Genomic DNA, 12,977 nt, shown 5'->3' with positions numbered 1-12,977 from the left:
GGGTTCTGGACAGTCACTGGAGGAGGTAGATGGGCTCCAGGTAGAGGCAGGCAGGCCGGGGAGGCTCAGGACTTGGCGGCGTTCTCTCATCCTATTGTCCAGATGAGTAGAATGTGAGATCAGTGTTTCGAGGTCACTTGGGCATCCGATAGAAGCCAGACCGTCTTTGATGGGGTCAGACAGACCATGGTGGAAGGCTGACACCAGGGCAGTCTCGTTCCATCCAGTTACTGCTGCGAGCGTCAGGAATGAGATGGCGTAGTCTGCGACGCTTCCCCCTTGCCGGATGGACATGAGCTTTCTGGCTGCATCTTTACTGATGTCTGCTTGATCGAAGACACGCAGCATCTCCTCAGTAAACAGCTGGAAATCAGAGCACTCAGGTCCCTGTCTCTGCCAGATAGCAGTAGCCCAGGTTCGCGCCTTACCAGCTAACAAGGTTATCACAAAGGCAATCTTGCGGCGATCCGTAGTGTAGGTGGTAGGCTGAAGCTCAAAGATGAGTTGACACTGGGTAAGGAACTCTCGACACTCACTGTGCTTGCCGTCATACCTCTGTGGTGCAGGAAGGCTGGGTTCGCGAGGTGAAGAAGGCAGCATGGCAGGAGGCACTGGAGCAGGAGTGGATGGTGGCGCAGGAGCAGAATCAGGCGGAGGAGATGGGGGCAGAGAAGTCAGTTGTGCCAGGGTTCTCCCAATCTGCTGAAGCAGTACCTCGTGGCGAGCAAGGGTCTCACGTTGGCTTGCGAGAGTCCGTCCATGATTGTCCATGGTGGATCCGAGGCGTGTTAACGCAGCCATCATTCCCTGAAGGTTGGCCGGGTAGACAGTCATGACGGAGTCTTTCTGTTAGGGTTTTGCTGGGATTCGAACCTGGTTCGCTGGTGTGATAATCCAGCAAACCCCCACTAGGCCACCAGGGGGATGACTCAAATGCAAAGGTGTGAGGCGGAAGTAGAAAAAGTATCGAAAGGTTTATTTACAATATTTACACTATTTACAATCCAAGGCAAAAACAAAAGTATAATCCAAACGCTCAGAAGATAACCAGGAAAAAAAAAGTTCAAAGAAACAGAGCCAAAAAACCAAAAAAGAAGAGGCAAAAATACAAACGCTCAGAGGATCCAAAATGGTAAACACAAAGTCCAAAAAGTCCAAAAGAAAGCAAAGTACAAAAACCACAAAGACATGGGCAAGGAAATCGGAACAGAGGTAACTGGAGCTAAACATAACAGCACAAAGACTCCGTGACAAGAGGACTGAACACAGGGGTATAAATACACAAACTAATTAAGGACAGGACGGGGCAGGAAACAGGCAATAAGACAAAAACAAAAACACAGAACACAGTGGTGACCTCTAGAGGCCAAAAACAAACATGACCAGAAAAGGAAATAACAGTGGCCTCTAGAGGCCAAAACAGTCCCAGTCCTAACAATCTGGGTGAGTATAAGAGTGGGATTACAAAATCATATTGTTCATTCTATATTGTATATTAGGAAATACTGTATAGTGACATCACCATAGTGAGTATTACAAGGTGTACAGCTGCCTTGACAGAGCCTCTTCATGTCATGGGACAAGAAAAAAAAAAACAGAAAGGGAAGCTGAGAAAAACCTGGTACAAATGCAGGAATGGGAAAGGACAATGCTAGAAACCAAGGAATGGCCAAGAGGTGCCACCAGGGAGAAGGCATCATGGTAAATCTTAGGATGAGGACAAAGGATAGAGAAAACAATACTTCTGTTTAAAAAGTAGAAGGTCCTACGTGGGGAAAGCCATTAGGCCATGAATGCCCCGAAGTTGGACCCACCTGTGCTCAAACTTAGTTAATCTGGCTCACCAGTGACCACTGTGAACAGAGTAGTCGGTGTCCAGCAAAGACTGGAGGGCTGCCAGAGAAGCCGAGCTGCCAGAGAAGCCGGGCTGGTGGCAGGAGTTACCCATTCTACAGACCTTTGACATGTCTGCTACAAGGATTCCCTCAATCAGCAACAAACAGAACAAAATGAAAACAGCCCGGTGGTCTACCGAAAGGTGGGAAGGAGGATGGACCAATCAGGACGGATAACACAGCAACAACCAAATTGACAATAATGAATAATTAAGGGATCCTGAGAGAATGCAGCTATGGGTGGTCTAAAGTAGGGTTGTAGTACTTGAGATTGGTCTTGGTCTCAAGACCAGTCTTGTCTTGGAATTGACCACAATTTTACTCGGTCTTGTTTCAGTCTCAACCATAGAAGATTCAGGATTTTATTTCAAGACTGGTCAAGACCACAACTGCAGGAATATCACTAAATTAACTGTATATTGTCTGATTTCTTTGTTAATATCATTACTGTGTCTCGTCTCGTCTGCTTCCGCTTTATCCGGAACCGGGTCGCGGAGGCAGCAGTCTAAGCATGAAAGCCCAAACTTCCCTCTCCCCAGACACCTCGGTCAGCTCCTCGGGAAGAACACCGAGGCGTTCCCAGGCCAGCCGAGAGACATAGTCCCTCCAGTGTGTCCTGGGTCTTCCCCGGGGCCTCCTCCCGGGGGGACATGCCTGGAACACCTCCCCAGGGAGGCGTCCAGGAGGCATCCGAAAAAGATGCCCGAGCCACCTCAGCTGGTTCCTCTCGATGTGGAGGAGCAGCGGCTCTACTCCGAGCTCCTCCCGAGTGACTGTGCTTCTCACCCTATCTCTAAGGGAGCGCCCAGCCACCCTGCGAAGGAAACTCATTTCGGCTGCTTGTATCTGTGATCTTGTTCTTTCGGTCATTACCCAAAGCTCATGACCATAGGTGAGAGTCGGAACATACATCGACCGGTAAATTGAGAGCTTCGCCTTTTGGCTCAGCTCCTTCTTCACCACGACGGACCGGTAAAGCGACCGCATCACTGCGGAGGCTGCACCGATCCGCCTGTCGATCTCACGCTCCATCCTTCCCTCACTCGTGAACAAGATCCTGAGATACTTAAACTCCTCCACTTGAGGCAGGACTTCTTCACCAACCTGGAGAGGGCAAGCCACCCTTTTCCGGTCGAGAACCATGGCCTCGGACTTGGAGGTGCTGATTCTCATCCTAGCCGCTTCACACTCGACTGCAAACCGCCCAAGTGCATGCTGGAGGTCCTGGCTTGAAGAAGCCAACAGGACAACATCATCTGCAAAAAGCAGAGATGAAATCCTGTGGTTCCCAAACAGGATTCCTTCCGGCCCCTGGCTGCGCCTAGAAATTCTGTCCATAAAAATTATGAACAGAACCGGTGACAAAGGGCAGCCCTGCCGGAGTCCAACATGCACTGGGAACAGGTCTGACTTACTGCCGGCAATGCGAACCAGACTCCTGCTCTGTTCGTACAGGGACCGGACAGCCCTTAGCAAAGAGCCCCGAACCCCATACTCCCGAAGCACCCCCCACAGAATACCACGGGGGACACGGTCGAATGCCTTCTCCAGATCCACAAAGCACATGTGGACTGGTCGGGCAAACTCCCATGAACCCTCGAGCACCCTATGAAGGGTATAGAGCTGGTCCAGTGTTCCGCGACCAGGACGAAAACCGCATTGTTCCTCCTGGATCCGAGGTTCGACTATTGGTCGAATTCTCCTCTCCAGTACCCTAGAGTAAACTTTCCCCGGGAGGCTGAGGCTCCTAGAACTGCCACCTTATTGTGGTGGAGGGGTTTGTGTGCCTGAATGATCCTAGGAGCTATGTTGTCGGGGGCATTATGCCCCTGTCAGGGTTTCCCAAGGCAGACAGGTCCTAGGTGACAGGCCAGACCAAGAGCAGTTCACCAAAACCCTTATGGAGAAACCATCAAGGACTGTGACGTCGCCCGGTATGGCGCAGCCGGGGCCCCACCCTGGAGCCAGGCCTGGGGTTGGGGCTCGTATGCAAGCGCTTGGTGGCCGGGCCTTTGCCCATGGGGCCCGGCCGGGCTCAGCCCAAAGAGGTGACGTGGGCCTGACCTCCTGTGGGTTCACCACCCACAGAGGTAGCAGTAGGGGACGGGTGCAGTGTGGATTGGGTGGCAGTCGAAGCCAGGGGCCTCGACGACCTGATCCCCGGACACAGCGGCTAGCTGTTGGGACATGGAATCATTACTGTGACTTACTGTAAAATTTTCTGCTTCAAATACAACCAATAACATCAGTCATTGTGAATTTTACATTTTTGTTACCGTTAACAGCCGTCACCCCTCCCCCTTCCCACCCACTGGTCTAGTTCTGGTCTTGACTTGGTCTCGCCCTGCTTTTGTTTTGGTCTTGACTTTGTCTCAATTCCTCAAAGTCTTGGTCTTGAGTAGGGCTGAACGATTTTAAGAAAAAATTGAATTGTGATTTTTCTGGCAGATATTGCGATTTCGATTTCAACCACGATTTTTTTTTCTTTAAATCAAGTTTCAGTGCAAATTAATGAATACAATGAATTCCATAAAGCTAATGCAAGAATGAAAACTGAGGTCAACAGATTTCAAATGTAGGCCTGTTTATTAACATTGAGTGCCTGAGGAACAAGTTATAATAACTTAAAATAAAAATAGAGAGCCATCTTTCTTAAGTAAACTTTTGCTTCTTTTACTTTTCCCATCTACAACATATCAGACATAAAAAAGGTTGATCAATGGCTCAGCAGCATCAAAATATTGCACTTTTGTAAAAGAATGTAGATAAGCATTATAAATTATAACTAGAGCCAACAATTCCCCTGTGGGAAATAAGAGTGATGCAGTGGCTGTAGCAGTCGCTATTGCAGGCCCCTCCCTCCTGTGTGTGAGAGAGAGAGCGAGCAGCCCCTCCCCCACCCGTGCGCTCAGACACGGAGACAGAGAAAGCGCACTTTTTCCTTACAGCGCTCCCTCCAAACAACGGGGATTTACACGAAAACGGAAGGAGATATTCACAAAATTCTTTCACACCGAGTGCCACAAGGCTTTCCTGAACGTAATTTTTTGTCTGTAGTGTAAAAAATGAGGACAATTTATTGACAAAACAAAACATGGGTCAGTTTAGGAGCACTGAGAAAAACTGCGGCTTTGACGATCCCAAAATCGTGTTGTCTGAGATCGCGATTTTCGGTCGAAAACGATAGATCGTTCAGCCCTAGTCTTGATGCACTCTGGTCTCTGTCATGACTTGGTCTCAGTTTAGGTGGTCTTCACTAAAATACTAGTCCAAAGTAACAGCCTGCCAGGGCCTATGAATCCACCAGGGGAAGGCAAAATTCAGTGGCAGCAACCAGATGCAAGTTTGCACTGCAGCATCAGGTCAGACAAGTAAAAATCATAGCCTGGCTGAGCACCACAGTGCTACTGATCCCAACATTACAATTCCTGAGAGAGAGGGGAAGACCAGTCTTCCCAGCAGGGTTTGCAACAATAACATCAGAGCCCACAGTGTGAGTATCAATATGAAACATCAAGCAGGGAACCCACAAAGGGATCATCAGAGAAGCTAATCCAAAAATCCATTGGCCAAATCCCAGTGAGAAAGATAAATGGAGCAGCTTTGACAAGCATCTTCAGATCACCCTCCAGAACAAGCTAAGAGGCAGCATAACCTCTAAATTGAACATCTTTGGTCAAATCATCTACAAGAAAGGCAAAGAGAGATTTTCAGAGGAGGACCATTCCCAAACAGACAGGAGAAGGGAGATGGAAATCCTGATGAATTAGCAATCCCCTTCGTGGAAATCATGGAAAAAAAACAAAGGACCAGGAAAATTACGGTTTGAAAAACCTGTGGAACTAGATCAAAGAAAGACTCGCACACCTGAAGAAAACTGAAAAGATCAAGAAATGCAGAAGCTGCAGGGAGAAAGCAAAGGCTAGCTTCTTCCCAACACCCATTCAAGTACACCTGAAGCCTGCTGGAGGAGAAGACTGGGACACTGCATACCAAACAGGAGCTAGGAGGAATATATCAAAGACCAGCTCAGTAGTAGTCAAAAGGTGAGCACTCTCAAATGATCAGGGCATATACTTCGTTCACTCAAGCCCTCCTTGTATATTGATACTGCTCCCCCTAAATGGTCGAGGTCATGTGGTAGGGTGAGCGAGAGCTGCATCAGCACCCAGACCATACAGGATACCCGATAGTGTATAGGCCATCATCACGTAATTTGGTTGGATCTCACAAATGCCTACAGGTCCATTTCCCCTTCAGCTCATCACTTTCTCTTCTTCCACATACCACCATTCATCCAGGACAAATAGCAAACTACTTCAATAACTTCCATATCTGCTACACAACCCAGGAGATTTCCTTCGCAGGCAATGGTGGGAAACCCCACTTTTGTTGGATCAACCTGTGCAAAGCCACGGAAGGCATTACAAAGGCCAACCTGTCTGACGAGCACATGACTGCCTCTGTCACATCCCAGGTCTTTGACTGTCTGATCATGGTATGTGGAGGATACCCCAAGTGATGCTGAGCTTCCTTATCATGGCTGCATACAATAACCTTCCCAGGCCCCAGAACTTGCACTTCTGGTTCGGCTTAGAGGAGACCTGGCAACTCTGCAATTTCCAGAACCTGAGATTGCAGCACATCCTTTCTGGCTGCAAGGCGGCATTGATGCAGGGCTGTTATGGATGGCATCATGATTGGGCGCTGTGTAAGCTAGCCAAAATCATGGAGGTACACAGTCAGGAAGCAAACAGTTGAGCTCAGCTCTACCACCAGTTTCCACAAGCATTCCCACAAGAAATCACTACACCCTCCCTATGGTCAGATATAGTGTGCTGGTCCACCTCTAGTAGGACAGTTATTACAAATGAATTGTTCAATGGGAAGAGGGAATAGAGGCTGCCTTCAAGATAGAAGAAAAAGTACACTGAGCTGTCAGCCGCATTCTTACAAGCAGGGTGGAGGACGTTCATCTATCCAGTAGAAATTGGGTGCAGAGGCTACACTGGAAAATCCACCCAGCAGTTCCTATAAGTCTCTTGGGACCACAGGCTCCAAGCTGAGGAAGGCTCTCCAAGGCCTGGTGGAGGAGAATAGAATCTAATAGAATATATCTTTATTGTCCACCATATATACCATCAGCAATATATCTTTACTTTCCACCAGGGATGTGTGTCTTTGGCTCCCCAAACACAACAACAACACAAAGACAGACATTTTTAATTGTCAGGAGGAGTCAATAGTGCTTTCTTGAGCTCAGAGGCTCAAACATGCTGTATCAGTGGTGTGGCAAATCCATACATAACCGGTGGCACTGAGCATGCATTAATGGTGCCAGTAGGGCTCATCACAACCTTAGTCACTGGGTCAGTCTGTATGGCTCTGGAAACACCACTGATGATGTGTCCCAGTGCATCCTAGGATGCATCTTTGAATTGAATCATCCTGCTTCTGTCTCTGGATCCAAAGAAAGCACAAGGCATGGGGAAAGCAAGGATCCTTGAGCTGGCTGCAGGGGTGGTAGGGAGACATCCCCACCACTGCTCCACCACCTCGAGATGTTCCGGGATTAAAGGGTCGTCCGGGCTGACGACCATGCAGCTGATTCAGTGGTACTGTTGGAGGTGTGTCAGGCAAAATCCACAGCAAGTGGACCCACCTGTGCTCACATCTAATTTACAATGAAATGCCACCATATAAAAAGAGGGCGGAGCCAGTCTGTGGTGATCATTGCACTTTCCACCTGGTGAACACAGGCTTTTACGGATTTGTGGGTGTCACGAAACACAAATCTACTGTGTTGTGCAAGCACCCAGCAATGTATCAGTGTTGGCCATTTATCAACATACAAACAATGGGACTTATTCATCAATCTTGGAGTAAATTGTGGATAAATGAGTAAAATAAATTGAGTAACCTAAACCAAACAAAACATTTACGCAAGATTTACAAAAGTTTTGTAAATGCTGCTTTTCTTCGTATCCGTGTGTGTAAAATATAACAAGTCATACGCTGTACTCATGATACATTCAAGACTCTGAATTCCTCTAAAACCTAAACTATTACAAACGCACATAAAATCACAGAAGTATGTACCTTGACTCCATCGTCCAGCTGCCCCGTGGAAGGATGAGACACGTCAGGTTTGTCTCTTTGATTAAAGACAAAGTTAAATTAATGTTAAGGTAAGGCAAGGCAAGTTTATTTATATAGCACATTTCATACACAATGGCAGTTCAATGTGCTTTACAGAAGTAAAAACAAAACAGTAAACAATAGAGAATAAAATTACATAAAATAATTTTATTTTTATTCTAATATATAATATTAAAAGAATTAAACAATTAATTAAAAGAATTAAAAGAAAATAAGAATTAAACAATAGTAGAAATAAATTAAAGCCGCAAGCGGCCTCGACGGGCCCTCGCGCCAGCGGCCAAGGGGGGCGGGGGCATGCGTCCCCGCGAAATACCTTCCACAGCGTCTTCGGCAAGAGACATTACTCCCACAATGGCGACAAAGCACAGAATTGGACACAGAGTACACGGTGCGCTGAGATGTTGTCATGGACAGAACATTTTATGCCATGGCTTCCCAACCAAATTAATGTATTTACCTCATCAGTCACCAAGCTATAGCTACATAGGATTGTCTTCTGTTAGACATCTATTAGTCTGTATGTAACGCTTCAACACTTGCTCCCGACCGCCTACCCATTCCCCACAAGTCATGTGTGTTTAAGGCAACCAAAACAACATCCTCCTGGTGCCTCATGATTGTAAACACCTCTCCTGCAACTGCTACAGCGCAATGAGCGCCGCCAGTGGTGAAAGTTCACCAAATTTGGTATACATGTCAAGGGACCTATGAAGAGTTGTTGTGTCAAGTTTGATCAAGTTTGACCAATCAGAAGCCGAGATATAAATTGTTGCCTGAAAACAGCGCCCCCAGTGGCAAAAGTTCACAAAATTTGGGAGATATGTCAGGTGACCTGTTCAGAGTGTGCGTATCAAGTTTGATCAAGATTGAGTAAATAGAAGATGAGATATTGATTTTTGAATAATAAATGTTTTGGTTTTTCCCATGTCAGTAGGTGGCGCTATGCTGTACATGAGCGATTATGAGTTGGAAAAATAAGTGTCTACAACAGCAACGTACTATCACAAGGTAGTGGTGTGAAGGAAAAGCATTATGGAATTATTTACCAAAAACCCGTTTTGGAGCAATTGCGTCGGCCAAAAACAGCGCCCCCCATGGACGAAAATTCCCAAAATGTGGTATACATGACATGGGAGGTAGTAAGAGGGTGGCCGTGAAGTTTGACCAAATTTGAGGAAAGATTGGATTTTTTGCCCAAAAATAGTGCCCCCAGTGGTGAAATATCACAGAAATTGGGTAGCATGTCAGAAGCCCAATGAGTGATTTCCGTGTGAAGTATGAGCAGTTTTGAGCAATTAGAAGATTTGTTATGAATTTTTAAGCATGTAAAATTTTGCATTGAAAATTGATTGACGTATAACTTCTGAACGGCTTATCCCACGTGAAACGTATTTAGGAACTTTTGTCAGCCATGTCTGTAGATGATGTCTATCAATTTTGGTGACATTCCTATGAACGGCCTAGGAGGAGTTGCGCTGTCTTCGTGGCCAAGCATTTCGCACAAAAGTGAAATTACCTCACTTCCTGTTGGGCGTGGCTAATGCATTGGCATTACATTTTTGTCCGGCTTAGTGAGAGACATATGCGTACCAAATGGCATGCCACTACTACAAACTACATGGCAACCAGGCACCTTTATGCGGGAGGCCAAAATCACAACGACTTAGGGGGCGCTATAGAGGCCCTGAGGCCCGCCTGGATCTGGGCTTCTGGTTCTCAGTAGCAGTGGCAGTCTAAGAAAAAGGAGCCAAATTTCGTGCATTGTCGACCATGGCAAGCGCCCCAAAAAGGGTCTTGTAAATGGTTTGCTTGCCAAGTTTGACAAATCAGAAGCTGCAATATCATTTCTGCCATAACCAGCACCCCCAGGGGCGAAAGTGCACAAAATTTGGCGTATATGTCAGGTGAGCTATGAGGAGTTTGCGTATGAAGTTTGATGACAATTGAGTAAATAGAAGATGAGATATAGATTTTTGAAGAATAAATTTTTTGGTTTTTCCCATGTCAGTAGGTGGCGCTATGCTGTACATGAGCGATTATGAGATGGAAAAATAAGTGTCCACAACAGCAACGTACTATCACAAGGTAGTGGTGTGAAGGGAAAGCATTATGGAATTATTTACCAAAAACCCGTTTTGGAGAAATTGCGTCGGCCAAAAACAGCGCCCCCCCATGGACGAAAATTCCCAAAATGTGGTATACATGACATGGGAGGTAGTCAGAGGGAGGCCGTGAAGTTTGACCAAATTTGAGGAAAGATTGGATTTTTTGCCCAGAAGTAGCGCCCCCAGTGGCGAAATATCACAGAAATTGGGTAACATGTCAGAAGCCCAATGAGTGATTAGCGTGTGAAGTATGAGCAGTGTTGAGCAATTAGAAGATTTGTTATGAATTTTTTAGCATGTAAAATTTTGAAGTGAAAATTGATTGACGTATAACTTCTGAACGGTTTATCCTACGTGAAACGTATTTAGTAACTTTTGTCAGCCATGTCTGTAGATGATGTGTATCAATTTTGGTGACATTCCTATGAACGGTCTAGGAGGAGTTGCGCCGTCTTCGTGGCCATGCATTTCGCACAAAAGTGAAATTACCTCACTTCCTGTTGGGCGTGGCTAAGGCATTGGCATTACATTTTTGTCCGGCTTAGTGAGATACATAGGCGTACCAAATGGCATGCCACTACTACAAACTATATGGCAACCAGGCACCTTAATGCGGGAGGCCAAAATCACAACGACTTAGGGGGCGCTATAGAGGCCCTGAGCCCCGGCCAAGTTTGGGCTTTTGGTTCTGAGTAGCGGTGGCAATTCTCGGAAGTGGTGCCAAATTTCGCGCGTTTTCGACCATGGCAAGCGCCCCGAAAATGGCCCAACAGCGGAGAAAAATAAAGAAGAAGAAGAAGAAGACGGAAGAATAATAATAGTGAACTCTTACAAGAACAATAGGGCCTTCGCCCTATAGGGCTCGGGCCCTAAATAATAAAATGAAGTAGTAGTTCAAATAGGAGAAAAAGAAAAAAAAAGAAACCAGCAGAATAAAATAGAATAAAGTTAAAGTAAATTTGAGTAAAAATTATAAAAAATGTAAAGAAGACAATATTAATTATTTAACAGAAAGCATCTGAAAACAGCTTGGTCTTTAACCTAGATTTGAAGCTGCCAACAGCAGGAGCATTTTTAATGTCCTCTGGCAGTTGGTTCCATAGCTGCACTGCATAGTAGCTAAAAGCTGCTTCAACACACTTTGTTTTAACAACAGGTTTTAATAGTAAATTTTGCTGCTGCGATCTGGTAGATCTGATTGGGTTAGGCCGCTGCAACATATCAGAGAGGTAATTGGGCCCTGTACCATTTAGAGATTTGTACACCAGCAGCAATGCTTTAAAGTCAATTCTGTAGCTTACTGGAAGCCAGTGAAGGGACCTTAGAATTGGAGTAATGTGCTCTGTTCTTTTTGTTCGTGTGAGAACCCTCGCCGCTGCATTTTGAACCAGCTGAAGTCGTTTGATGGTCTTTTTTGGCAGGCCTGTGAAAAGGCCATTGCAGTAGTCAACCCTACTAGAGATGAAGGCATGTATAAGTTTTTCCAGATCATTTTTTGACACAAGTCCTCTTAGTTTGGAAATGTTTTTTAGGTGATAAAATGCTGATTTAGTGATTGCTTTCATGTGACTGTCAAAGTTTAGCTCGCTGTCAATGAAAACACCAAGATTTTTAACCATTTCTTTAGTTTTAATCCCTTTTGTGTCAAGAAAAGTGGTAATCCTGAGTCTTTCATATTTTTTTCCAAATAGAATTACTTCTGTTTTATCTGTGTTCAGCTGAAGAAAATTTTGTGACATCCAGCTGTTGATTTGATCGATACACTGGTAGAGACATTCAAGGGGGGCATAATCATTAGGTGATAGAGCAAAATAAATTAAATAAAAATAAAATAAAAATAAAGGTAAGGAAAGAAATACTTGGAGATGTGCTCTTCTCGGAAAATAATAAATGATTAGGTGGTCTGAAGTAGTGGAGTTACTGTTAGCACATCAGTGGTTTATTTTGCAGAACAATTCACGATCAATTAACAATGCGTTTACTTTTAATTAATTAATTGAATTTAACTGTGGTGTAAACATATTAAAAACAATATCTTAATTCTTCTTGCACAGTGAAACGATAAATTTTTAAATATGCTTCTTAATGTTTTATTTTTCATTAATTTTTGTTTAAAAAAAAGTAGGCTAATTATAAACCAGGATCAAATAAAACTTTTCTTCAGTTCATTAATAATATCAGTGCATGTAGGTTTTCCTATGGAGTACGTTTTCATTAATTTCATATAAAATTGTTAGTGAGAAATTCCTTACCTTTCTTTCTCTCCATGTGGAAACTTTATTGGATAATCCATTGATCTGTCACTCCTCATCGACTGAATGCTGGGCCCAGACGAGCAGGAACTTTCACTGTGACGTCCAATTGAAAACCACATGTATGTTTACATTTTTCACTCAGGAGTTCTACTTTGCAGAAAGTGTGAAAATTGTGGTTCACATGGCTACTCGCGCAAGCTGCCTGCATTTGTTTTTTTTTGTTTCTGTCTCTGTCCCACGTTCTATCATATGAAATCAATTTTGTGCCAAAATGTTCATACAATACTTTTGAAATATCAAACAAAAACAACAAATCAAAATACAAAAAAAAAAAAGTCAATTTTTTTAGACTGGCAAACAAATTATTCGTGTAATCGTGCAAAATATCAGTCTATTACTCTTCAGAAACCTTTTATTTTTGTTCCGTGTCTTTCTCAGTTTTGTTTGGCGTAATTTATTTTGGTTGCGATTCCAGCTTTCTCGTTTGCGCTCCCTGACTTTTTGCTTGCAGTTTTGGCACAAACTTCACGTGTGGGCGGGTTGTCCAGGAATGCATTCCC

The 12,977-nt window shown here is 44.7% G+C and overlaps 1 protein-coding gene across 2 annotated transcripts in view; it reads right to left on the bottom strand.

Moving 5' to 3' along the window:
- The window catches only part of LOC132888177 (NACHT, LRR and PYD domains-containing protein 3-like), a 43,629-nt gene that overhangs the window by 19,041 nt on the left and 11,611 nt on the right, over window positions 1–12,977 (bottom strand). For both annotated transcript variants that reach the window (XM_060924217.1, XM_060924218.1), the window contains exons 5-6: window positions 12,415–12,510; window positions 7,995–8,049 (exon numbers count right to left, since the gene is read on the bottom strand). In XM_060924217.1, coding sequence (XP_060780200.1) covers window positions 7,995–8,049; window positions 12,415–12,510 — 151 coding nt within the window. The remainder of the gene's footprint in view (window positions 1–7,994; window positions 8,050–12,414; window positions 12,511–12,977) is intronic.

The sequence above is a fragment of the Neoarius graeffei genome, chromosome 6, assembly GCF_027579695.1.
Source record: "Neoarius graeffei isolate fNeoGra1 chromosome 6, fNeoGra1.pri, whole genome shotgun sequence".
Lineage (NCBI taxonomy): Eukaryota > Metazoa > Chordata > Actinopteri > Siluriformes > Ariidae > Neoarius > Neoarius graeffei.
The sequence above is the reverse complement of the archived record's forward strand: the minus strand, read 5'-3'. Positions and strand labels throughout refer to the sequence as shown.